This window comes from Octopus bimaculoides, chromosome 6 (assembly GCF_046866305.1).
Source record: "Octopus bimaculoides isolate indiv1 chromosome 6, ASM4686630v1, whole genome shotgun sequence".
NCBI lineage: Eukaryota > Metazoa > Mollusca > Cephalopoda > Octopoda > Octopodidae > Octopus > Octopus bimaculoides.
In genome coordinates, this window is record NC_142933.1 from 73,895,278 (window position 1) to 73,922,469 (window position 27,192).

Consider the following 27,192-nt stretch of genomic DNA (forward strand, 5'->3'; position numbering starts at 1 on the left):
AGAATTATAATATACCATTTTTTATTTTATATTTTGTCATTAATTATTTTTTTGTGGGGTGGGGTTCTACAAGATAATTGAAATAACAACAAACCAGTTTCAATTGAGAATACAATTTTACTGATGGAATAAATTGGCAGTCTTGTTTGGGCATTAGACAAACTGCCTGTGATATTTGTGGTTCTTTACATTCTGAGTTCAAATTTTGCTAACATCAGCTTTGACTTTCATCCATCCATCTTCAATTTGGGTTTCATGCCTATCCTCACCTATCATTGTGAATGTTGGGTAATGGCCGAAACAGTATAACCGTGAATTCAAGCAGCCAAAATTGAGTTCCTCCAAAGGATCAGTGGGTTAACATTACTCAACAGATTGCATAGCTTGGGGATCAGGGTGTCTTTCTAGGTCAAACTACTACTTCTCCACATTGAGAGGTCACAGTTCTGGTATTTCAGACATGTGATTAGAATGTCACAGGAAATAATCACAAGACAGATTCTTCAAACTGAGCCAACTGACAAGATCTGTAGGGGTAGGCCTTGAGCAAGATAGTTGGATAATATTCATAATCTCAGTTGAGTGGAGGCAAGTGGTTAGAGTGTTGGACTCATGACTGTAAGCCTGTGGTTTCAATCCCTGGACCAGGCAACACATTATGTTTTTGAGCAAAGCACTTCATTTTTCATGTTGCTCCAGTCCACTCAGCTGGCAAAAATGAGTAACCCTGAGATGGACTGGTGTCCATCCAGGTGGGGAATATATACACCATGGAAACCATGAAACTGACCCTTATGAGTCAGTATGACTCAAGAAAGAAATGTTACCTTTATCTTTATAATCTCAGTTGGTCATGCTTAGGAATCTAGTTGGAAAGTGTAATAACAATTGCTATGCCTGAGGATTCTGCCTGTGACTCTCCCAGGAATAGTATGTAAAGGAGAGGATGGATTGATGGATAGATCCATCTATAGTTGATAAAACAAAATACCAGTCAAGAAGTGGATGGAATTACATTATTATAGACAATGGAATTACGTTATTATAGACAATAAAGACTAAAAAAACCTGAAACATTAAATCTGTAATAATTCTTTCTAATTTTGACACAAGGGACAGCTAAATCAATTACATCAACCCGAGTACTTGACTGATACTTATTTTATTGACTCACAAAAGGATAAAAAGCAAAGGTGACCTCGATGGAATTTGAACACAGAGCATAAAAAGCCAGAAAAAAATGCCACTAAGCATTTTGTCCAGCATGCTAACAATTCTGCCAGCTCACCCCCCTTACGTTGGTCTTTCGTAATGATTTCTCAGTTAAGTATAGAGTTATATTTGCTGTTGTTTAGCCCTAGTTCAACCCTAAATAGACAAAAATCTATGATTAGCAGCATTCAAGCATTGCATGTCTCTTTAATTTCAAGACAGAAGGGTGTAATTTGCAGTAGATTATGGCTGTTATTTCTAGCCGATGAAACAGCCACATAGATGCTCCTCCGTTGTTCATGAAGACTGCCCTGATTTAATCAACAAAGACAAAATTAATTCTAGGGGAGTTGAACTCTTGAACTCAGAATATAATTGAGCACCTATATCTCATCTTATTTTTATTCTGTTATTCTTTTTCATCATTAGACTAGGGTTATGTTGGGGCATTGCCTTCAAGAGTTTTAGTTGCCTATTTGTTTTTTAATCCAGTACTTTGTAAGGCAGTTATTTTGACATTCACATCAGATACGAAAGGCAAAGTAAATACTGGCATGAAGGGAGATAAATCCTGCAAGGGATTTCTGCTCAAACGTAATGGTTCTCACTCTCAAAGATGTAAATACACTCAGTAATCTCTCTACCATCTATCTACCCCACACAAATATAAACATGCACAAACACACACACTAGGTGTTCACATAGTTTCTGTCAACTAAATTTGACTCAAAAGCTTTTAGTGAAGAGTAAACATGAATCTGGTGTTCTTGTTTGTGTTAAGGTGCATGTACTGGTGTGATAAACAATATCAAATCAAAGTTAAACAAGTTTTTATAACAGTGTTCATACAAAAGTGGATGTGAATAAATAAAAGTTGTAGATTGACACTGAAAGAGTAGAGAGTAAGAAATGTGTCTGTTACATAATGCAGTAGCAATAATGACCAAAGGCAAAGCAAGCTAGCAGTCCTAGCTGGCTGTATCAGTTGACAAGTCAAACTGCCCAGGAGCGAGACCGACAAAAAAAAAAGAGAAAGTTTGTTGTCCCTCTAGCGTTTTTATACCTCCCTAGCAGAAGTGCCATTGCAGCGCCACCTACCAACAACAGAATGAAGGAACGTCACTCTGCCCTGTTCCTTTTAGCCTTTACGGCCCTTGCTACAAGCTTAAGCTGACACTATGGTTGAATTTGCTTTCCCAAAGTGCCATGCAGTGGAATCAAACTCAAAACCACACGGTCATGAAACTGATTTCTTAACCACACACTCATGCTGGTACTCTGCAAAAATATATAAATGAAATTTTTAAAAAATCATGAAAGCAATGGAATTTTAAGACACACTCACTTAATAAATAGTATGACTTCTACTCATTTCAAATTGAGATTCATACTTTACTAAGGTGTAAAGTGTAATGATTTTCTAGATGCTTGTATAGTGCATTTTCTGGCACCCAAATCAATATAGTATATAGTGTAAACATGTAGTGTAAACATTCAAACATTGTCACTACCTTTCCGCTGTATTTCACATGGAAATTTTTAGTCCTCCAAAGTCATCATAGCTTATAAGTTGGCCTACTTCTTTTTGGCTGTAAATTTTCATCTGTATAATTTGATTTGTATACATGAAAATATAGTATTTGTATTTGAATGGCTTTGATATTATGACAGCATTAAACTTAAGTCACACACCAAGGATGGGAAATGTTAATATAGTACTTTTTATTAGGTAGTGAGCTGGCGGAATCATTAGCATGCCAGGCAAAATGCTTAGCAGCATTTTGTCTATCTTTACATTCTGAGTTCAAATTCTAACATGGTCAACTTTGCCTTTCATCCTTTCAGGGTCAATAAGATGTTACAATTGATCACTGGGGTCAATGTAATTAACTTATTCCTTCCCCCAAAATTGCTGACCTTGTGCCAAAATTTCAAATTAATATTATTATAACTTCTTATTCATTATTATTTGAAACAATATAATTAAAAATCAGTTTTGTTCTTTATGTAATTTTAAAATGGCAAATTTATCTTTGCAGGCAGAATCGATGACTTGTGTCCCAGTGAAAGTGATTGTGATGTACCAAATAGTCGATGCGTACTAGGCATCTGTGTCTGCAAAACCGGCTTCATTCAAACTATGGACAAAAAGAATTGTCTTGGTACCATTTTCATTTGATATCCAATCTGACATCTGTTTATTATAAATCAAAGGCATTCCAGCCATGACCATCCAATTATCTTTTTTTTTTATACTTAGAACTACATTGTCTGATGGTAAGATGTCCAGTGAGGGAGATTTGATTGCTTTTTTGAGTAGGTTGAGCAACTGTACTGAGACTCCTTTCTTGGTTCAACTCTTAACATACTCTAATTGCTATTTACAGCTCTGTCAAGTCTTCCTGCCCTGACTATGCCATCTATATTATATTTCTAGAACTTCCAAGTTCTAGAAATTTTAAAAGATGGTAGAGTGTGTAGTCTAAATGAAATTTAGCTATTTCTAACAGTTTGAGTGACCACACAGGTGCACCTTCCTTGATTCAACTGTTAACATGTGCCAATCAGTGATTCCAAATAAAATCTTTGTGCTGAAGAGAGTGAGTGTAAACAAGAATTATTAATAGCTTGATATTAGCATAGTATAATGAGAGGTATAGATTAAGATTGAGGGAAAATATGTGAAGGGCTTTAGTCCACTAATGTAACTGAGCTTTCATGTTAGTGTTAAGACTGAGGATCATAACATGATGCCACAGGGTAGAGGACTTTAGGCATGCTTGGACCTCATCTGTTCTAGTGCCTTTCGGAATAACAGGAAGAGTTTGCCTGTAATCACCTGACAACAGAAGCGTTACACCCCCCATTGGAGCCTGACAGTCTTGGATGTCTTTCAGGGCTCTATCTAGTGCTTCCAAAGCATCCTTGTGAGCCATGGTGCACTCATCCCAGACAATTAGATGACACCTTTTAAGTACCTGCCCCATATCTGAGCTTTTGTTGATGTTGCATGAAGGCGTCTTGGATGCTGCTAAATTGAGAGGGAGTTTGAAAGTTGAGCGCGCTGTCCTGCCACCAGGTAAAAAGTAGCTGCATCCGCAGAGGAAGCCACAGCTACTGCAATGTCCTGATGCTGCCTAACTTCTGCAAGGAGAAGCTTTGTAATTAATTTTTTTCCTGTCCCTCCAGGAGCAGTTAAGAATAGTTCTGTAGGCCTGCAGCTGGTCCGGAAGTAATTTAGGCTCGTTTTCAACAATGTACTTTGAAAGCGCTTGAGTGTCGTAGGATGTTTCATGAATGACAGCAGTGGGAAGGTTATTTGACCTTGACCTGAATGTTTGTGGCAGGCCATATGTGGACAATTAATTTCCACCCAGTGTGGCAATTCTGTCTTCAATGTCAATGAGAGTTTTGTTATAGACTTCATTGCTGATACCCTCCATGTCAGAATAGAGCAGTTGAGCTTGTCACTTAAAGTCTTCAGCCAGGTTGTCCCTGTACTTGAGCCATAGAGTGGCATGATCACATAGTTTGCATGTCTGTAGTAATACTTCAAATAGTGCCCTGAGACTTTTCTGATAATGCAGCCTCTCCCAAAGTTGCATTCCATTGTGCACCATCTTCTAACAGACCTTGTCAATAGCAGGCTCCTCTGTATGTTGTGCCGACATGTCCATGAGCGGTTTTTAGGGCCTGGAAACACGTTGGCCCTCTGACCTCCTACAGTAGTAGACCGAAGTAGAAGCACTCTTGTTGAGTGAGATGCACTGTGTATATTCACCCAAGGCAAGTGTCAAACTTAATGCCAGGGTATCCATGAACATTTTGACCTGCTTTCTCTGGGGCCCATTTTTTTTCCATTCCAAGTATAGTACGATGGAAGCTGTGGATCCAGCATGGTTTGAGTGAATGGATCCACTTGACAAAGCTTGAAGAATGCAGTGAGTGTGCTATCCCTTGGTTCCTCTGCCAACAGAGAAGCATTAGCATTGGTTAAGTACACTTTTTGACTGTTTTCCAGGTGCACTGCAAGCTGTTGAATGGCAGGGTGTCATTGGTGAAGTGGAAAGCCAAAGATGCACCAGATGCCATCATTGTTGATGGCATCTCAGGGATGGATGTAGCTGTCAGAGCTCAATTTTTTTTTATGTGACCTGATGAAACACAGTCTCTCTGATTCCATTTTCACGCACATATCGACTGCAAATTGATTAAACAGCTCTCAAGACTGGTGGAGGTGATTACAGCAGTTGTTTCAGGTCATAAATCATCGTGCTACCATTGAACAGGTATTTGCGAAAAGCCATTACGTGGTAGCAGTGCATGCTAGAAATAGCAGTGAAATCTTACATATTTCCTTAGTGAAATGAATATAGGAATGATTGTAGGTAAGTTAGTTGGTCTGCAGGCCTGCATTATTGAAGAAGCCAAAACTATTGGTAGATTTTAATGCATGCACCAGTACGCATTTCAGTAAGGAGAACAGGTAAAACTGGGACTGTTTTCGGTTGGTATCAAGTATCCTGTTCCCTTATTCTTAATGAAAGAAATGAAAATGTAAGAAATTGACTGAAGCAATGTAAGAAATTGACTGAAGCAATGTAAGAAATTGACTGAAGCAATGTAAAAGATTGCTTGGTGCCTGCATTAGGGAAGAAGTAAGGAATTATTTTGAAAGAAGTGAAAATGTAAAAATTAGGAGTAGGGACAGGGAATTGAAAATGAAAGACATTATTTTTGCATAATTGGAATGTCCGTGATGGAAAACATAGGAATCCGCTAGAAAGGAAAGAAAAGTGTTGGGAGTTGATATGCAGGTGTACTTGTAAATATTAATTGATTTGGTTGGTATTTGTAGCACATCTTGCAACCACTGAACAGGTATTTGCGAGAAGCCGTTATGTGGTAGCAGCGCATGCTAGAAATAGTGAAATCTTTCAGATTGATGCAATTTACAAACGAGAAAGTTTACGTACCAAATTCAGCAAAATGAATGAATGTGCTTTAGTTGATCAGTATTGTTTTGATAGAGCAATGCTGTGAAAGACAAGATGAGAGAAATAGTAAGAGGAAAGGAGACAGTGATTGTGAATTGCGTTCTGAATGTTATCTGCCTGGAAATGAATTCTGTCGTATTTGTAAGAAAGCAGACAGCTAGAAGGATGAAGATATCAGTGGTGCTATAGTGGTGCTAGGAAGGTTGGAGGTGAAGTGGATGACAATATATTTCACTTGACAAGGTAGCATGTGGTTAATATCTGTTACCATCTTCCATTGTCCTGTAGTGAGAAGTAAGTTTTATTTCCATGTGTTTAGAATGAAATGAGAATGAGATGCAAGGGGACAATGTTTTTGAGATTACGGTTCAGTGGTGCTATAGTTGTGTGGAGGTCGTTTGAACTCTCCATAGGCTAGGAAGGTTAGAGCTGAAGTGGATGACAATATATTTCACTTGACAAGGTAGCATCTGGTTAATGTCTGTTACCATCTTCCATTGTCTCCACGTGAGAAGTAAGTTTTATTTGCCTATCGTGGTAATGAAATGAGAATGAGATATAAGGGGATAATGTTTTTGAGATTCTGGTTTGAATGTAAGGCAGGTCTGAAAGGGTTCCCAACAGATGTTAGTAGCAGTGGTAGAGTGTTTATGACGAATATGTGTGTATGCATGTATATATGTGAGGTAATAGTTTCACTATAATAGTGAAAGTATTAAACTGAAAGTATCTCACATTGCAATAGAGAGATATTATTGTTTCACTTTTGACACGTAATACTGAAATAGTATAAGAAAGAGATTGCTGTGGGCTCGCATTAGGCAAGAAGTTGAAAATGTTTTTGGTCCATGACGTTGTACGAACTGTAAGTAAGGCATGTGTAAAATTTTAATGAAATTGGTTGGGTAGTTCTCGAGTTTTAGGGATTCACACAGACACACACACAGACAGACACACATTCTTATCTTTATATATATAGATTATCTTAGAAACATTAATCAACTGAGTTAGCTTTTTACCTTGAACAAGAAAACTAATTTTCATTTTGAAACTAGAGGTTTAAAAAATATATCAATATAAACTGAATATAAATTCAGTATCATGTAACAACAAATTAGTAATAAAATTTGTTATGGTGGTTGGAAGAAGAAATTATTACAACCAAATAGATTGTATTCATAATCCTGCACACAAAGCATTATTCAAGTATATAAATATGGTCTCACAGCAAAGAATTTATTGAAGTAAAGCAGCTGTCACATATGTGATCCCTTACTTCTGCTGACCTTAAATAATCAACTGAATAACCAAGCAAAACATATCATAAAGAAAAATTTCTTTGACACAGAAATGGCAACCATTTAAAAAAGTTTGGGTCACATGACATTGTGATGCAAAACATATGCAACACTACGATAATAACTCTACAAAATTCATATTGTAGAAAATAGTTTTTTTTTGTTTTTTTAAATCTTTGAAGGTATATCTTCAATTGAAAAGAGCTTATCAATAAAAATAAAAATAATTAGTCCTGACAAAATTTTCTCTCAGTGACAAGAGACTTGAAAGTAAATACCCATCAAGCTTTCCAGGTTTCCTTTTATTTGTTTCAATCATTACTGGCACATTTCATATAAAATAACATCAAGGATAATAATAAGGAAATGAAGTCAGGAAATTAAAAATTGACTTGGAAGATATTTTTCATTCATATCCTTATGTTTTGCTATTTGTCAGTAATTCCACTCAATTTCCCCTTACTTTTCATTTTTGTTTTTTATTACCTTTGCTGCAGCAGTTTTCTTATTGATTTCTGATCATTATTTATCAACTATATTGGAATAATTTTGCTTAATAGCTTAATAACTGATCTCTAAACTGTCTGATTTCCAAATCTGGTTATATTTTTATTTGCTGTTGTCAATTGAAGAATTATTAATGCAAAATGCCTTATTTTATATTACTTTTTATATACTATAAAATATACTTAAATACAGATATTCACCAAACTACTCTGTTCAGAATTATAGCTTTCAGAGAATCAGTTGAACACATTAAAACAGCTTAGACAAATAATCTCTTTGTTAGAGTGTTTATTATGCATGAAAGTCGAGTCTATATGTATATATTCTCTTTGTTAGTGATGTTACATTTGTAATACTGTTTTATTGCAGAGGTTGTATCTGTTCCTCCACCATCACCAACATCTAATACAACCTGTACACTGAATCCCTGTCAAAATGGAGGAACATGCCTTATGGACAAGACACTCGGATACCGATGTCTATGTCCTTTAGGAACAGGTGGATCAATTTGCAAAGACGGTAAGTTTTCTTGCTTTTAATATACAAGAGCTAAGCATATTAGCTTAACTACTTGACATATTGTATCTCTATGTAAATCCATTACTTCAGACATTTAAAGTAAACCTTGCAAGAACATGGTTTAATTTATATACATATGTCCATCCATCTATTTCCATCCATTTTCACTGCCCACTATTCTGGGAGTAGAGTCTTCAGGTACTTCCCCCACAGGGTTGAAGCAATCATCATTAAACTTTCTCAAGTGTGACCAACTGAGACTATGTATAGGATCCGGCTGTCTCACCTTAGGTTTCCTGCTTGTTGGAGACCAAACTGGTGTAGCTTGAGGAATATGCTTTGAAATCCTCTCCTCTGGCACTCTAACCACATGTTTATCTTACAGAAACTGTGACCTCTCACTGCAGTGAAGTAGTGGCTTAAACTAGAGAGACTCAAGGCACTCTGTGAAAACCAAAATTGCTTGTAATCACATTTAATGACAGTGATTTGCATAGAGTGTGACTAGATGTAATTATAATACTTTTGATAACATTTGAAAACCTGAAAGCGCAGATTTTTTGATAATTCTCAAGGGTGTGTGTGGGCAAACATCTGAGATTCTTATCAAATATTCATCAAATTTTTCTATTCTGTATTTCATGACTCTTTTCAAACTAATTCATGGGTGAGTTTTCCAATCAGTTTTACACTTTCCTTTATGGATTATGTTGGAGTAGTTTTCTCATTAATAGCCTGATGATTGTTCTACTCTCAGTATTTTGAAAGGAGTATTCAGTTTCTTTCAAAGTGTTTCTCCTTGAAAAATAACATATGGACTAGTTTGAAATAGTTTGAATTAAGAAAATTTCATAATTTATACATGAATTACTCTTTCTCTTTTTAGTCAATCCATAAATCTCAAAAAAAAAGAAAAAGAAAAACGAAAAAATACAATAGGAGTTGCAATTAAAATATACAAATCTTTAAAATGTTACCAATAGTTACCAATACTTTTGTGCTAATAATTAATTTCAATGTTTTACTATAGATTTATTTTTTTTCTTTTCTAGGCATAAAAGATCTTTTATTTTATAGGAAGGAGAAATTATATCTTGCTATGTTTATGATACAGTGATAATATTAAAATTAGTATCCCTGTTCATCTAAATTTCATTTAAACAGTTACTCTCTGAAATTAAAATCAACATTATGTATATTTTTTTCCTTTTAGTTGTATCTTTCACAGTCCCGTCATTCTCTGGAACTTCCTATCTGAGAATGCCACAGATTAAGAATGCTACAACTGAGATGAGAATTGAAGTAGAATTTAAAAGTTTGAATAAAGATGGAATTATTCTTTTCAATAGTAAAGAGGAAGATGGTAGTGGAGATTTCGTATCTCTGACACTAAACCAAGGCTTTGTTGAACTTCGGTAAATATCATAGCAGATTTTCTGTTGATAATCTTTATTATTAACTTGATGAAATATTATTGTAATTAAAATGTTTGTTAGTGTAAAGATTTTAGAAAAAACAAAACACTTTGGTGTTATCTTTTTATGTGTACATTGGGCTGAGCTGTTATTTAACCCTTTAGCAATTTCAAAGAGAGGGCATAGTCAATTTTATTGACCCAGTATTTGACATTATTTTATCAGTCTCAAAAGGATAAAAGGCTAAAATAACTTCATTGGGATTTGAATCCAGAATGCAAAAGTTGGTACAAACACTACAAGGCATTTTTTCCAACACTAACAATCTTGCTTATCTACCCACGAATGACCATGGGATTGCATCTAGAAAGTTCCCCACCAAGGCACAAGTCCAAGCAAGGTTGTTTATGGAAGACCAGCAGGTGCTCATGCATACCAGCCTCCCCTCTCCATGCCACTGATGTTACCCAAGAAAAAGGCAAAACCCCTACAGCTTGGAATCAATGATGTTGCAACTCATTTTTACAGTTGAGTGAACTGGAACAACATGAAATAAAGTACCTTACTCAAGAACACAACACATAGTTTGGTCCCAGAATCAAACTCACTAACTCATGACTGTGAGTCTGACACTCTGACAACTGAACCATATTTCTTCACTCTGTCATAATAATAGTAATAGTGGTTTCGAATTTTGGCTGAATTAGTACTAATTTTATTAAACCTGAAAGGATGGAAAGCAAAGTCAACCTCAGTGAAATTTGAAATCAGTATATAAGCTGGAAGAAATGCCACTAAGCATTTTTGCCAGTGTGCTAACGATTTTGCCAGCCCTTCAAAATCTGAATGGAAGAAGTTTTATTATGGATGTTGTCATTCAAATTTTGATCAGCATAATAATAAAGATTAAAGGAAATATTTCTTTGATTTTAGTAATAGAGTACTAAAATGTATCTATAGAAATTCTTTTGTTACCAAAAAGATTTGTTCTGGTGCAGATTTTTATAAAGCATAAGTTTGCTTTAATTAGAGAACTGCTCATAACTCTTGAGTGGGTGTTCCCACTAGGGAAACAAACCTAAGCTCTTCAATACTCTTCTTTAAACCTGAATGTTGTTTCCTTCTTGAATTTTTTCTATATAAGCCAACGAAGGGGAGCTTCTACATATCACTTAACCTGTTGAAAATAACAACCAAATTTCTATATCACATCCCATGTTGTTAACCCTGTCGTCTTGTGTTCCCTTTATTGCAGGAATAGCTTAAATGACATCTTAACTGGGTGCCTGCTAAAGCAGTGATGAACAACATGTAGAAAGAGAAGATAAAATACTAACATTAGACAACTGATCACATTGCAGCTTTGTAGTCAAGTGTGTTTATGACTCATTGTTAATGGTGTCACTCATAGATGTTGTTCATGATTGTTATTAATCGAAAAAATAACAGACTTTGTGATGAAATGAGTGTGATGAAACTGGCACTTCACCTTGTAAATGAGCAAGGTCAAAATTCCTTGCAGTTGAGGAAATTATTGATGATATTTATTCTTTGGATGAAGAGTTCTCCTCTATGCAAAGAATGAAAGTGATTTGAACAATCAGACTGATGAGAGTGATGAAGAAAGTAGTGATTCAGGTGAACAAATGTAGTAGTTGTGAGATAGGCCTATTATTGTTATTCTCCTGATTTCATTAGTGATTTTGTCGGTTTGCCTGTAATTAGTACTCTTGAGCTGTATATACAACTATTTATGTCTTTTTCTCAGGAGCCTAAGTGAAGGGTAAGGTTAGACACAGGATCCCAGGTCTGAGCGGGGTTAAGGTGTTGAAATTGCGATGATTTTTGGTCAATAACTGATGAGGGATTCAGTGTGTCAATATGTACTTGATCAGGATAGGAAGATCAAGACAGTGCCTGTGTCAGCATGCAGTAACAAAAGCATATAAAATAAAACCAATAACATTGTACATACTACCAAGTCATAGTCATTTACAAATGGTGGCTATAGTTTTCTGTTTTACTCAGGGGTTTTTAAGTTAGTATTCAGTACAATCTATTTTATTACATTTGATTTTATTTTTTAACTGAGCTCCTTCTTTAGGAGTTAGCAACTATGATTTAACCCTCTACCTTTTAGATTACTCTGTCAACTGGAAAGCTTATTCACATTGTTTTGAATTAATCATGTATGATCTTGTAGCTTTGATATTTCAACAATGTGACTGTATATTTTTAGAATGATATTGTAGGGTAGGTGAGAGAGACTGGATTTGCTCAGTTTGAACATAAAATAGGTAGAATATTTGGCCTTGATATGGCCATTTTAAATGTTCAAGGGTTATGAAAAGGTTTGACTGTTGGACACTGCTTTCTGTCTTTCCAGCAGTCACATCCTGAATGTTTCACTAGGTCAAATATTGGGACAACTGAGATCATGTCAATATTTACATAATCAGCTAAAAGCTAATTAGCAAAAGCATCATACACAATCAAGGCACACTTATATGCAAGTTGTGGTTGTAATTTATTTGTTTTCCTTTTTTCTTAATAATAAACATTATTCTCAACTTTTAATTACTTTTGATGACTTTCTTCAATTATACTCTAATTAAACTCATTATTTACAGGTATGATTTAGGCAATGGTCTGGCTATTATTCGCAGTGCTAAACCAATTCGACTAAATAAATATCACCATGTTATTGCTCGGCGCATTGGCCAAGATGGTTTCTTGCAAGTTGATGGTCAAAGTAATACTGCAGAAAGTAGTAGCCCTGGTGATCTGACTTCTCTTAACCTGGAGTCACCTCTTTACCTTGGACACATTCAAAACTTCACTTCACTGTAAGTCATTCATTTCCTCTAGCTTCTGCATTTGTTTCTATCTTATTGACAACTGATGAACACATCTATTACATACATAGAGCTTACATACATGCATTTCTTTGAGAAAGGTCAAGCCAGTCTTTTTGAGTTAAGACAGTTCCTGGTGTTTATAAATATGTGGTTGAGTTGGTGCATTGGTTGAACTGTCCATGCATACACCCAAGTATGTGCATCTACTCACATAAGAATCTCAGATGGAGAATTTTTGGAATGTCTTACAAATTTTTACTAATAGATTAGATTTGGAGAATCCACATTAGTTTCTTTTGATCTTTCTCCATTGAAACTGAGTATTTTAAAGTTTTGTGCAAACTTATTGTTATATAACCTAATGCACCTACAATGAAAGGTACAAATAAGCATTCATAGTCAGAGTACAAGAGCTGTAAGTTCTGTATTAATGTATGTATGTATGTATGTATGCATGCATGCATGTGTGTGTGTGTATGTATATATATATATATACACACACACACACTACATCTGTCAGACGGGACCTTGATGACTGTCATGAGGCAGGAAAGTATAATAGTCCTTATATATTTAATACTCAATATTTCATATATTCAATAAGACATTCAATACTTCATTTCATTTTACTATTTATATTATATATTACATATTCTATATCCCACATTAATTTTATAAGAATATAAATAAAACATAAAAATCAGACAGAGTTGGAACTCTTTTAAATAATATATTCCTCTATACACGATCATGCTAAACCCTTTTTTTTTATATATTTTTTTTTATTCATATATATATATATATATATATATATATATATATATATATATATACACACATACATATGTATGTAATTATGTATGTATGTACATTCATTTTTAATTTACTGATGACATTTATGCAATTTACCCCATCGTGATTGTTTTAGCTTTAAATTCTATTCTATTCTAAAATGATCATTTGTTAATTCTATTACCACATGAAACTTTTGTAAGCTATATTTTAAATTATAAGCAACATAATGTATTTAAGGACATTCATGAACATGAATTATACTAGTTTCATTTGTTTTTAAACTGACTAACAATACATGTTTCTAAGATCTGATTTTAAATAATAATGAAGGGATGATTTGGTAAATTGCTCAACAGTACGATTCCTCTGTCTTTAATTCATTCCTCTGTTATATACGAAAATTATTTAATTTCAGTTTTCAAATTACAGAAAATCACTGTAGAGAAAAGATACTGTAGACCAACACATACATACACACACAGAAATGCAAATAACATATAAGTAGAGGCTCAGACATGGCTATGTGATTCAGTCAGTAACTTACATCCCAACCACATGACTTCGGTTTCTGCCCCACTGCGTCTACTGGTCAAAGTATCTCTTGGTGTATCCCCAGGTTGCCAATTAAAATCATGTGTATGGATTTGATTGACAGAATCTAAAGGAACCCCATCATATATGTGTGTGTGTGTGTGTGTGTGTGTGTGCATGTATATATATATATATATATATATATATATATATATATATATGTATGTATGTATGTATGTATATATATATATGTATATACATATGTGTGTGTGTATATATATATATATATATATGTGTGTGTGTGTGTATATATATATATGTATATATATATATATATGCATATATATATATATATATACTTGTGTGTGCATGTGTGTATATATATATATATATAGAAATATAGATAGATAGATAGATAGATAGATAGATAGATAGATAGATAGAGAGAGAGATAGCTACTTGTGTGTGTGTGTGTGTGTGTGTGTGTGTGTGTGGCATCAATTGTTTTTACTGTCTTGTTCTCACTCTTCTGTTCTTGTTAACACTTTCACCCTCTGCCAAAAATCTTAAATTTTATTCAATTTGCTTTGCGGAAAAGACTGTTTAAACAAAGTCACGTATTGTCCTTACCTTCGAAATATGGAGTAGATGAAACAGGGACAACTGAAGAAGGGGGTATACTCTTTATATTGCATGTATCGTTTCTCTGTTTGTTTTTTTCGCTGTTCGAAAAAAGTTCCTTTTCTATGTTTTCATTTCTAATTGTCTTTAATGTTTTTTTTTTTATGTCCTGTACCCATATATGCATGTATATATACATATATATGTAAGTATGTACATATATGTATGTATATATATGCATATATTATATATTATTTATATTATAACAAGCATTTAAGAGCTCTTATGTCGTTATTTGGCTACCACATGCTTTATACCAGTGCTTCTCAAGCTATCTGACGTGGCATACCAGCAGTTTTTTTCCCAATGTGCCAGGGATCAGTAATATTAATTTATACCAGAAAAGTTGACAATTTTTTTTATATCTTATACTTATTTTGTAAACAAATAATACAATATTACGTAAGCATTTTATGTTTCTTTATTTTCTGGAAACTCGCTGCGTACCGGCAGCTAATGGCTCGCGAACTGGCACTGGTTCGTGGACCACCACTTTGAGTAGCACTGCTCTATACCATATGCAGAGTATATTCGAAGGCTAGATACACATGCAGAACTCTTCTTTGCACATGATTAATACAAGAATAATCCTTGTGTTATATATATATATATGTATATATATATATATATATATATATATATATATATGATCAGTCAGTTGTTCATAAGTCTCAAAAAAGGTCCTTGGAGCGAAACAAAATTTTTTTGAGGTGAAAAATTACTTCTCGGAGAGACGGAGTTTCCTCCCTTTGAACAGTTCCATCTTAAGTACAATTTTTTTTATATATATATATATATATATATATATATAGTAGTTAGAAAGAGAAGTAAAACGAATTTTCTATCATGAGGTATCCGACTTAAATCTTCACCTTTTGATTTTAAGGCACCCAAATCAAGCGAAATTTCAGGATAGAAAATTCGTGTTGGAAACGTGAGCTTCTTCGCTTGAAGAGGAACGGAAAATGTACTCGTTCCGGTCGCATGTGGAACTGTTCCAAGGGAGATAACTCCGTTTCTCCCGGACTGGATTTTCCACTTCGAAACAATTTCATTTCGAGTGGATGGTTTTTTACCTCCAAGCTGACCAAGACTGTGCTCTTTAGCTTCATTAGTAAAGGGGTTATGTGCCATCGGTTATCAGGTCTGATGTATCGACTATATTGCTAAGTGCAATAAAAGATATGAAATTAATGGTAACTTTCTGATCTGCTATAACCAACGGTTATATTGTTTTTATTATTATGGCCGGGTTCCAGCCCCACCCTCACACATACACACACACACACACACACACACACACATATATATATATATATATATATATGTGTGTGTGTGTGTATGCATGTATATATATATATATATATATATATATATATATATATATATATATACACATATATATATCATAGATCGCTGACCACTACATTTATATATTTTTTTCTCCTTGCTTCTTTCTATGTTCCTTTCAGTTGAAGAGCGTAGCTCGAAACGTTAAAGACTTTCCGTATTCCCGAGCGTCATACTAATATATACTTTTGTTATTTACACCACCTGTCCTCGTCTGTTGTTATTTTTTGTATATTCTCCCATATATATATATATATATATATATATATATATATATATATATATATATATATATATATAGGGAGAGAGAGAGGGGGGAGGTTAAGATCGATAGATAGACACACAGAGAGAGGTACAGGTGTTGCTGTGTAATTAAGAAGCTTGCTTCTTAACCACATGGTTCTGGGTTCAATCTCCCCAACCAAGCCTTGTGAGTGAATTTGGTAAACAGAAGTTCCTCATCGTGTGTGTGTGTGTGTGTGACAAAAAAGCTGGCAGCAAAGTAAATATGTTAGCAAATTGAAGAAAAAATATGATTAATAAAGTGAGGTTAATTATTTGGATTGCTGTTAAGACATTTTTTATGCCTTACACCACCTTCTGATCTAGGCTTGAATTGTATGGGTTATTTACACCAATAATAGAGAAAAAATGAAAGATAACAGGAATGAGAAACATAGAAAGAGATATACAGACAGAGATGGAAACAAAACAACAAGAAAGATTTTGATCTTTTCTACTTTATGCACAAGGCCCGAAATTTTTGGGGAGGGGCCCAATCGATTAGATCGACTCCAGTACTTAATTTATCAGCCTCAAAAGGGTGAAAGCAAAGTCAATCTCAGTGGAATTTGAACTCAGAGCACAAAGACAGATAAAATACTGCTAAGCATTTCATCTGGTGTGCTAACGTTTCTGCCAGCTCGCCGCCTTAAGAAAGATTTCATTTGCATAAGAGCTGATGGAGCTCTAATATGTATAGAATTTATGATCCTACAATTCTCAGCATGAAGTTGATATCAAATGTTTGCATTTGCATATGCTTGCACACATACACATAGACACATCTATGCATGCACACACACATATATGCATGCACATGCATGTATACACATGCAGACTTAAGCTAATATGTCTGATCAATCAGGTCTGATGTATCGACTATATTGCTAAGTGCAATAAAAGATATGAAATTAATGGTAACTTTCTGATCTGCTATAACCAACGATTATATTGTTTTTATTATTATGGCCGGGTTCCAGCCCCACCCTCATACATACACACACACACACACACACATATATATATCATCATCATCGTTTAACATCCGCTTTCCATGCTAGCATGGGTTGGACGATTTGACTGAGGACTGGTGAAACCGGATGGCAACACCAGGCTCCAGTCTGATTTGGCAGAGTTTCTACAGCTGGATGCCCTTCCTAACGCCAACCACTCAGAGAGTGTAGTGGGTGCTTTTACGTGTCACCCGCACGAAAACGGCCACGCTCGAAATGGTGTCTTTTATGTGCCACCCGCACAAGCCAGTCCAGGGGCACTGGCAACGATCTCGCTCGGAAATCCTACGGGAGCCAGTCAGGCGGTACTGGCAACGGCCACGCTCAAAATGGTGCATCTCATGTGCCACCCGCACAAGAACCAGTCCAGGGGCACTGGCAATGATCTTACTTGGCTTGCCGGGTCTTCTCACGCACAGCACATTTCCAAAGGTCTCGGTCAGTAGTCATCGCCTCGGTGAGGCCCAATGTACGAAGGTCTTGCCTCACCACCTCAGCCCAGGTCTTCCTGGGCCTACCTCTTCCACGGGTTCCCTCAACTGTTAGGGTGTGGCACTTTTTCACGCAGCTATCCTCATCCATTCTCACCACATGTCCATACCAGCGCAATCGTCTCTCTTGCATGCCACAACTGATGCTTCTAATGTTCAGCTTTTCTCTCAAGATACTTACACTCTGATGGGTATTCACATTGACATTACACATCCAACGGAGCATACTGGCTTCATTCCTTGCGAGCTTACGTATGTCCTCAGCAGTTACAGCCCATGTTTCACTGCCATGTAGCATGGTTGTTCGTACGCATGCGTCATACAGTCTGCCTTTTACTCTTAGTGAGAGTCCCTTTGTCGCCAGCAAGGGTAAGAGCTCTCTAAACTTTGCCCAGGCTATTCTTATTCTAGCAGCTACACTTTCAGCGCACCCACCCCCACTACTAACTTGGTCGCCCAGATAGCGGAAGCTATCGACTACCTCTAGTTTTTCACCCTGGAATGAGATAGAAGTTGTTTCCTGTTTGTTTACAGTCTTTATTGCACCTGAACATCTGCCACAAACAAAAACTAACTTTGTAGTTAATCTGCCTTTGATATTGCTGCATCTCTTATGTGTCCATAGCTTGCACCGGGTACATCTTATAGAGTTACTACCTACTCCTTTACTGCATACTGAGCAGGGCCATCTACCTGAAGGGGTTTGTGTTTTATCTACCTTCCTACTTATTAGGATTTTGGTTTTTGCTAGGTTGACTCTAAGGCCCTTCGATTCTAGTCCTTGCTTCCACACCTTAAACTTCTCCTCTAGTTCTGATAGTGACTGCGCAATTAGTGCAAGGTCATCAGCATAGAGGAGCTCCCAGGGGCAACCTGTCTTGAATTCCTCTGTGATCGCCTGGAGGACTATGATAAATAGGAGGGGGCTGAGGACGGAACCTTGGTGGACCCCTACCTCTACCCGGAATTCATTACTGTACTCATTTCCAACCTTCACCTTACCGACAGCATCTCTGTACATGGCTCGCACAGCTCTCACTAACCATTCTTCTATCCCAAGTTTCCTCATTGATGAAAATTGCCCAGTAACAATAGGCCACATGGCTAGTGTGCATATTATATATATATATATATATATTTATATATTTATATATATGGTCAATATGAAGATATTTAGACCTCTTATAGGGATATTTTTTTATCCAAGATACACTGGTTTAATATATTGTATTTTGCAGAGATATTTCTTCAATGAATATATTATATAAAATATAAAATATCAAATATTATTATTAAGCTTGAAAATGGAGAGATCTAATGGATACAGATTCATTTTTCAATTAATTAAATATATATATATTTATGTATGTATATACATATGTGTATGTATATATATATATATATATATATATATATATATATATATATATATATATATATATATATATATATAGTTCGTATTTGTATTTGGTTTGCAAGATTCTTGATGTGAATTCGTGCGTTGAAAGAAATACTATTGAACATTGGGAGGGGCATTATGCCAGTAATGATAATAAACACATGCCACACATACTGGTTCAGCTCATTATTGTTATTGTTCAGTATTGCTTGTGGTGTTATTTCTTTTTTTTTTTTTTGTCAAATAATTATTTCATCGCATAGTTGCAATCTCTTAAGTGACACATCTCTCTATTTCCATTTCTTTTGAAATAACACTGTGAACAATATTGAACAATAACAATAAAGAACTGAACCAGTGCGTGTGATTTTTACCAGCATAATGCTCCCAAGGTACAATAGTATATATATATATATATATATATATATATATATTTGACAGGAAGGACAACAAAAGAAAGAAAGAGACCTCGATATTATGCAAATAGAGGAATTTATCTGAAAAAATGTGACACTTATACAGTAGCCATGATAAAACTCCGAGTTTCGGATGCCAAGGTGGGAGCCCACGCCAACACCTCCTCAGTTATCCGGCCAATTGAAAATTCCTGTGAAAAAAAAATTTTTTTTCACAGAAATTTTTTTCACAACATTTCAGAGCCTTTCTGCGACATACACATACATTCATTCTCAATTATATATATATATATATATATATATCTTCTCAATCTTAATTCTACTGTGGGCTAAACAACACACTGGCATCCGAAACTCGGAGTTTTATCATGGCTACTGAATAAGTGTCACATATTTTTGCAGATATATATATATATATATATATATATATATATATGCACACAACAGTTTTCTTTTAGTTTCCATAAACTAATACACTCACAATGCTTTGGTTGGTCTGGGGCTATTGTAGAAATAACTTGACCATGGTGCAGTGAGGCTGAACCTGAAACCATGTTGTTAGGAAGCAAACTACTGTAACCATGTAGCCATAATTGTAAAAAGAAAAAAGATGTGATGAATTTGTTTTAATACTTTCGATCAAAGCTCTTCTCAATCTTAATTCTACTGTGGGCTAAACAACATCAGCAACAGCTACATACCCAAAAATTCACTTACATTACACTTTGGCTCATTTTTTTTGTTTGGTGTCATGAATGTATTTTAGAATTAAAGTTGTATTTTTTTGTTGCTAAATGTTTTTTCCCTTATTATTATCATATTTAATTTCTTTTTATAAACTTTCCATACAGGGTTAAAAGTCGCATTGATGTCGAAGTTGGTCTAGTTGGCTGCATTCGGAAGGTAATTGCTGGAAAACGACAGAGCCCTTACACCTACCGACTGGCATATCCTGATGAACTCAGTGATGTTATTGATGGAGTAGATATAGGTTTGTAGCTTCTACATCAATTTAAACCCTCAGCAGCTAACAGGGTAGGGAAGCCTTTATGGGGGTGCTTGATCTGTTACAAATAACAGTGAAATCTTGCAAATCAAATCCTTCAGAAAATCAAACAAAAATAAATCTTATAGAAATGGAACGACACATTGAATAATATTCTTTCATTCTTTTATCATTTACTTGTTTTAGTCATCAGACTGAGGTCATGCTGGAGCACTGCCTTCAAGGATTTTATTGTACAAATCAACCTATTTTTAGCCTGCTATTTACCCTGTCAGTCTCTTTTAGCCAAACTGCTGTGTTTTGGAGGTGTAAACAAATCACACTGGTTGCCAAGTAGTGAAAATCAAACACAAACGCCTACACACACTCAGACACACACACACACACACACACTCAAACACACACACTCACACACACTATCATCATCATCCTCATTATCATCATCATCATCATCAAACATGTTCTCCATGCTGCTATGGGTCGGACAGTTCGACAGGAGCTGGAAAGCTGAAGAGCTGCACAGCCTCTATGTCTGTTTGGTAGGGTTTCTAGTGCTTTTAACAACACACTGACATGGGCCCTTCAATGTGACACTAGCATAAGTGTTTTTATGTGGAACCAGCACAGGCACTTTTATGTAGCATCAGCATGGGTGCTTTTACATGGCCCCCAGCACCCACAAGCCCTCAAGCATAGGATCACTCAGCTGAGAGAGGGATATAGAGGACATGCCTGTGTATATGGATGACCATGATTTTATGTCTTCTCAAGCACAGCAGAGTGCCATAAGTGTCAGTCCCTTATCATCTCCTCTCTGAGGCCCAGCATCTGAAGTTCCTTTCTCACCACTTTGTCCCGCGTCTTCCTCGGTCTACTCTTTCCACACATTCCCTCCACAGTTAGAGATCGGCACTTCCTGATGCAGTTATTCTCATCCATGGAGGCGCAATGGCCCAGTGGTTAGGGCAGCGGACTCGCGATGATAGGATCACGGTTTTTATTCCCAGACCGGGCGTTATGAGTGTTTATTAAGCGAAAACACCTAAAGCTCCACGAGGCTCTGGCATGGGGGATGGTGGCGAACCCTGCTGTACTCTTTCACCACAACTTTCTCTCACTCTTACTTCCTGTTTCTGTTGTGCCTGTAATTCAAAGGGTCAACCTTGTCACACACTGTATCACGCTGAATATCCCCGAGAACTACATTAAGGGTACACGTGTCTGTGGAGTGCTCAGCCACTTTCACGTTAATTTCATGAGCAGGCTGTTCCGTTGATCGGATCGACTGGAACCCTCGACGTCGTAAGCGATGGAGTGCCAACAACAAAATATATTCTCATCCATATGCACCACATGACCATACTTGTACACTCCATCTGATGCCCAGTATACCCAATTTTTCTCTCAAATCTCTTACACTTTGTTGTAGATGCTCACTGACATTACCCATCAGGCAGGTCATGCTGGTTTCATGCCTTTCAAGCCTTCACATCTCCTCAGTATATGTATAAACAGTAGGCTTCAACACAGTTTCCATCTACCAAATTCCCTTATAAGGCAAATACTTTGGTTCGTCTGGTGCTATAATAGGATATACTTGTGCAAGGCACTGCATTGTGGGACTGAACCTAAAAACCACATGATTGTGAAGAAAACTTCTAACCACACAGCCATACTTGTACCTGTAGTGTGTATAGTATGAGATAAATTATTTCAGGAAAGATAGGTTGGTGATGGCTAGATTGTCATTGATTATAGGTTTGTTCCAATAGTGGCTGACCTGGTATAGCCTGCAACTTGTTCTTTTATCAATCAGATTTTTATTTTGCTGACAATATCTGGTTGGCTGTAGATGGCAATTATTGTGATGAAGTAGTTAGCAGTGGTAGTTAGGAGAAGCAACAGTGGTGGATACAAAATGTGGTGGTGGCAGTGATGGGCATGGAAACTGTTGTTATAGCAAACATTTAAAATAGTGAGTGATATCAGTAACAATGAGTTTTTGATGATAGCAACAGTTATCCTGATGCCTGTGCTAAGATATATGTGTTAGTGGATGATTGTGTGTGTGTGTGTGTGTGTGTGTGTGTGTGTGTGTCTTTCAAACCACCTACTGCTCTAAAAAGCACAGCAGTGATTTTAAGGCAAGATGGTTTGCATTGGTCATGATCATGGCAACAGTTGCTGTTGTGTCTATGGTGAATGTTTGTGTTATTGCCAGGAAGAACACTTGGATGGTTACAACAACAGTTTCATCAAAATCCATGGGTAATTTGATGATCATGATCATGATGGTGGCAGTGGTGGTTGTAGCAGCAATGATAGTAGGGGTGGGGTGGTGTGGGGACAGTTTATGTTAGTAACAGCATAGGTACATAATGATGATGATGATGCTGATGACAATGATAGGGGTGGCAATGATACTGATGTAGAGATGGGGTAATAGCAACAACGGCATGAACACACAATGCAATGCAGATAGTGATGACATTAGTTATGCAGTTAGTATAAGTGAATGTGACAGGGAATATAGGAGTGGGTAGCAACAGTCAAAATGAGTGCTGTGTTGAACACATTGTTAGAAATTTCAAATTAAATTTTTACAAAAATTTAGTACTTTCTCAGAAATGAAAAAAAGAAATTAATCTAACCATGCAATAGCTTGCAACTTTATCATCATCATCATCATCATCATCATCATCATCATCACTTGCATCATCATCATTATCATCATCTTCTTCATCATCATCATCATCATCATCATCATCATCATTATCATTTAACATCTTTCTTCTATGCTAGCTTGGATTGAATGACTTGACAGGATTTCACTGGTCAGAAGACTGTCAATCTCCAATACATACTTTGACATGATTTATATGGTTGGACGCCTTTCCCGATGCCAATCAATTTATAGAATATACTGGGTGCTTTTTCATGTCATTGACAATAGTGAGGTCATGAAGCAAACATGTTAACTATACAGCCATTTTCTACTATTTACAAGGTGGTATCAAAAATTTCCTGGACTAGTTATGTTTAATAAAAAATAACTTATCTCCTTAAATTTTAACATCATCTCCTTTGCGATAGACACCTTGCACAGCAATACACCACTTTTTGAATCCAACCTAGATGTCATTTTTGTAAGTAAGTTGATGACCTTCTGTGATTGACTCTGGATGACGTCTGAGCTGCATTTTCCCCTTGGAGGAGATGGAAAAACACAGGTGCTAAATCTGGCAAATAAGGCAGGTGCAAAAGTGATACCATGTTGTTTTTGGTAAGAGACTCACAACTGAGGAGAGCTTGGTGACAGGGTGCATTGTCATTGTGATGAAACCAATTTTTCATGCTCCACGGATCCAGTCTTCCTTCAAACATCTCAATACATTGCAGTAGAACTCTTGATTGACAGTCTGGACCTGAGGACAAATTCTTGATGCACAATGCCACATTTCCAGGGCTGACGCTTGTGGCAGGTCTTCCAGAGTGCTCATCATCTTCTAAGGACGTTCTTCCACTTTTGAAGCACCCATGCCACTCAAAACATTGCGTACAACCCTTTGCCTCATCGCTGCAAGCTTGCCAAAGCATGCTCAATGTCTCTGTAGCAGACCTCCCAAGTTTAATTCAAATTTTCACGGTGGTTCTTTCTTCCTGTTCATGACAAAAATAACAGACTACAACATACACGTGATCACAAAAACACAAATTCACAACACAGTAACGTCGCTCAGCAAACTTCCTCATGATGGTCACTGATAGCTCTCACTTTGCACACAACCATGTGCTGCCACCTGTTGGCACACTATTGAACTAGTCTGGGATCTTTTTGATACCACTTCATATCATATTTGATACAAGGTTCACTCTTTATCTTGCTTCAATACAACTGAGAAGTTGCTCAAGTCACTGTGACTGACATTGGAGGTCTATGCATTAACCTTGTATATTACTATGAGGGGACTGGTGATAGGTGGTGGTATTTTTAACTCAAAGTGTAAAACGCTGGAACAGATACCAGAAGGCATGACACCTGATGCTCTAACAATTCCAGCAGTCCACTACCCTGGATGAAAAGGATGTTTCAGACAGAAGCAGTATATGAACCAAAAAGTAGTGCTTATTACCACTTTAATGTGGGTGATCTCTAAGAACTGATGATACTTCTTTTTTAACCCCAGGAAGACATCTCCTCCAGCTAGTAATTCAGTGTGCTTTTGCTCTTGATATTTATTGCAAGCACAAAAAAACTTCTACCACCCTAGCTCTACAAAGTTACAAAGTATATAAGTATATATTTATATATAGAATGCAGGCATGGATGAATGGTTAAAAAGTTTACTTCATAAGCATGAGGCCTTAAGTTCAATCCTTCTGTATAGGATAAAAAGCAAAGTTGTCTTTAACAATTTGAACTCAAAGTATAAAGGCAGGGGTGCATATTGTCACCTCCTCTTTTAATAAATTTTATGAACTGGATTGACACTGTGGAAGTGATATCACAATCAGTGGAAGTAGGATCAGTTGGCTGATATTTGCAGACAATATGGTGTTACTTGGCTCATTAGAATATGATCAGAAGGGGTCTGCTGTCAAGAGCTGCAAGGCAGGAATGAGAATTAGTGTTGTGAAGATTGAGACATTGGCCCTCTGTAGAAAGTCTTCCCAGTACACTCTGTATGTTAGTGGAACATCACTGAGACAAGTAGAGAAGTTGAAGTATATTGAGCCATATTGACAAGTGGTGGAAGGCAGGAGGCTGAATTGGATTCTAGAATTGCAAGTCCTACCACAATAATGCACCAGCTGCAGCGCTCGATCATCAGAAGAGAAGAAGTTGACAAAAAAAAAAATGAAACTAAATTTGCTATCTTAAATTGGGTTTTTATGTCTATCCTCACCTATGGTCATAAATGTTGGATAATAATCAAAAGCATATGATCGAAAATGCAAGCAGCTGAAAGAGACCTAAGGGTCTCTTGAGTAATATTACTTGACAGGGTGCTTATCTTGGTGATCAGAAAGACTCTCCAGGTCACGCTACTTCTTGAGGGGTCACAGCTCTGGTACTACAAGGATGTGATTAGAATGTCACAGGAGAAAGTCACAAGACAGATTCTTCAAGGCAAGCCAATCAGCAGACGACCTAGGGGTAGACCAAGAACAAGACAGTTGGATAATATCCATAGTCTCATTTGGTCTTGCTTGGAAATCCGGCCAGAAAATCTAATGATGGTTGCTTCTGATAGGCCCCAATGGAGGAAATGTCTGAGGGCTCTACCTCCACAACCCTTCCAAGTATAGTGGGTGCAGAAAATGGATGGATGGGTGGATGGAAGTAGAGAGAATCAGAACAAATATGCAATTCTCACTGATGCTTAAGTGACTTTAGTCAATTTTCTACCATTACTATAATAATACAAATAATTTGTAGGAAATGTTTGAGGATGGAGTGGTGGTTAATAAATTAAATTGACTTCTATTTTTGACTGGTACCTTATTATATTAAGGAAATGTTTTACAACCCAGATACTTTTCCTGTCACTAACCCTCACATGTTTTTAACTAACAGATCTCTTATTTTGCATGTCTTTGAAGATGAAAACCTACAAACTATTTGTTGACTAAATTCACTTGTTGCATCAACTTACTTAGATTGCTAACAATGACACACTCTCTTGTCATACAGCATTAATATAGATTACTAACCAAAACTCACTTATATTAAAATATATTGTTAATGGAGACACACTTTCTTATATATCATTAACATAGGTTACTAACCCAAACTCACCCGCTTGTTATATTTTACATAGATAGCAAATGAGGGTACACTCATTTGTTGTGTGCCACTAATAGCGATTACTAACAAGTACTAACTCACTAAAACATTCTCATTTCTTTCAGCTGAATGTGGGAATAATCCTTGTAGTAGTATGCCTTGCAAAAACGGAGGCAATTGTTTGATGTTGGATAATGTGATGGTTCAATGTATATGTCAAGAAGGATTTATTGGTAAAATATTTTACTTTTTAACACAAACAGTTTTCTGTTGTTCATTTATCATAATGATAGATATTTTTGCATGTTATGCCTTTTCTCACCTCTCTTAAATTTTCTTCTCAAATCAGCTAAAAAAAACTTTAAAACTGAAACTACTAAGTGCTTAATAACAGCTTTTTGAAAAAATTTACAAATCCTTATTAATATTTCTCTTTAATAAAATATGTTGAATTCTAATATGTGCATGATCCTTTTAATTTTCTAGGGTATAAAAATAAAGTACAGTTAACTGAACTGATCTCAGTACTTGACTAGTACTTTATTTTATTGACTCACAGAAGAATAAAAGGCAAAGTCGACCTTGGTAGGCTTTGAAATTAGAACGTAAACAGACATAACTAAAAACCACATGG

At 36.1% G+C, this 27,192-nt stretch overlaps 1 protein-coding gene and 1 long non-coding RNA gene across 51 annotated transcripts in view; one reads left to right on the forward strand and one right to left on the reverse strand.

Annotated features, from left to right (window-relative positions):
- Window positions 1-23,561, reverse strand: part of LOC149135252 (uncharacterized) — a 45,099-nt gene extending 21,538 nt beyond the window's left edge. Inside the window, exons 1-2 of the long non-coding RNA XR_016242317.1 lie at window positions 23,422-23,561; window positions 6,189-6,249 (exon numbers count right to left, since the gene is read on the reverse strand). This is a non-coding gene — a long non-coding RNA (uncharacterized LOC149135252). The remainder of the gene's footprint in view (window positions 1-6,188; window positions 6,250-23,421) is intronic.
- The window catches only part of LOC106868360 (agrin), a 762,720-nt gene that overhangs the window by 698,419 nt on the left and 37,109 nt on the right, over window positions 1-27,192 (forward strand). For 34 of the 50 annotated variants that reach the window (XM_089354065.1, XM_089354050.1, XM_089354052.1 and 31 more), the window contains 6 exons: window positions 3,252-3,374; window positions 8,384-8,533; window positions 9,747-9,948; window positions 12,579-12,794; window positions 20,616-20,755; window positions 26,684-26,791. In XM_089354065.1, the coding sequence (XP_089210191.1) occupies window positions 3,252-3,374; window positions 8,384-8,533; window positions 9,747-9,948; window positions 12,579-12,794; window positions 20,616-20,755; window positions 26,684-26,791 (939 nt within the window). The remainder of the gene's footprint in view (window positions 1-3,251; window positions 3,375-8,383; window positions 8,534-9,746; window positions 9,949-12,578; window positions 12,795-20,615; window positions 20,756-26,683; window positions 26,792-27,192) is intronic. The other 16 variants (XM_089354061.1, XM_089354063.1, XM_089354062.1 and 13 more) reach the window with 1 other exon arrangement.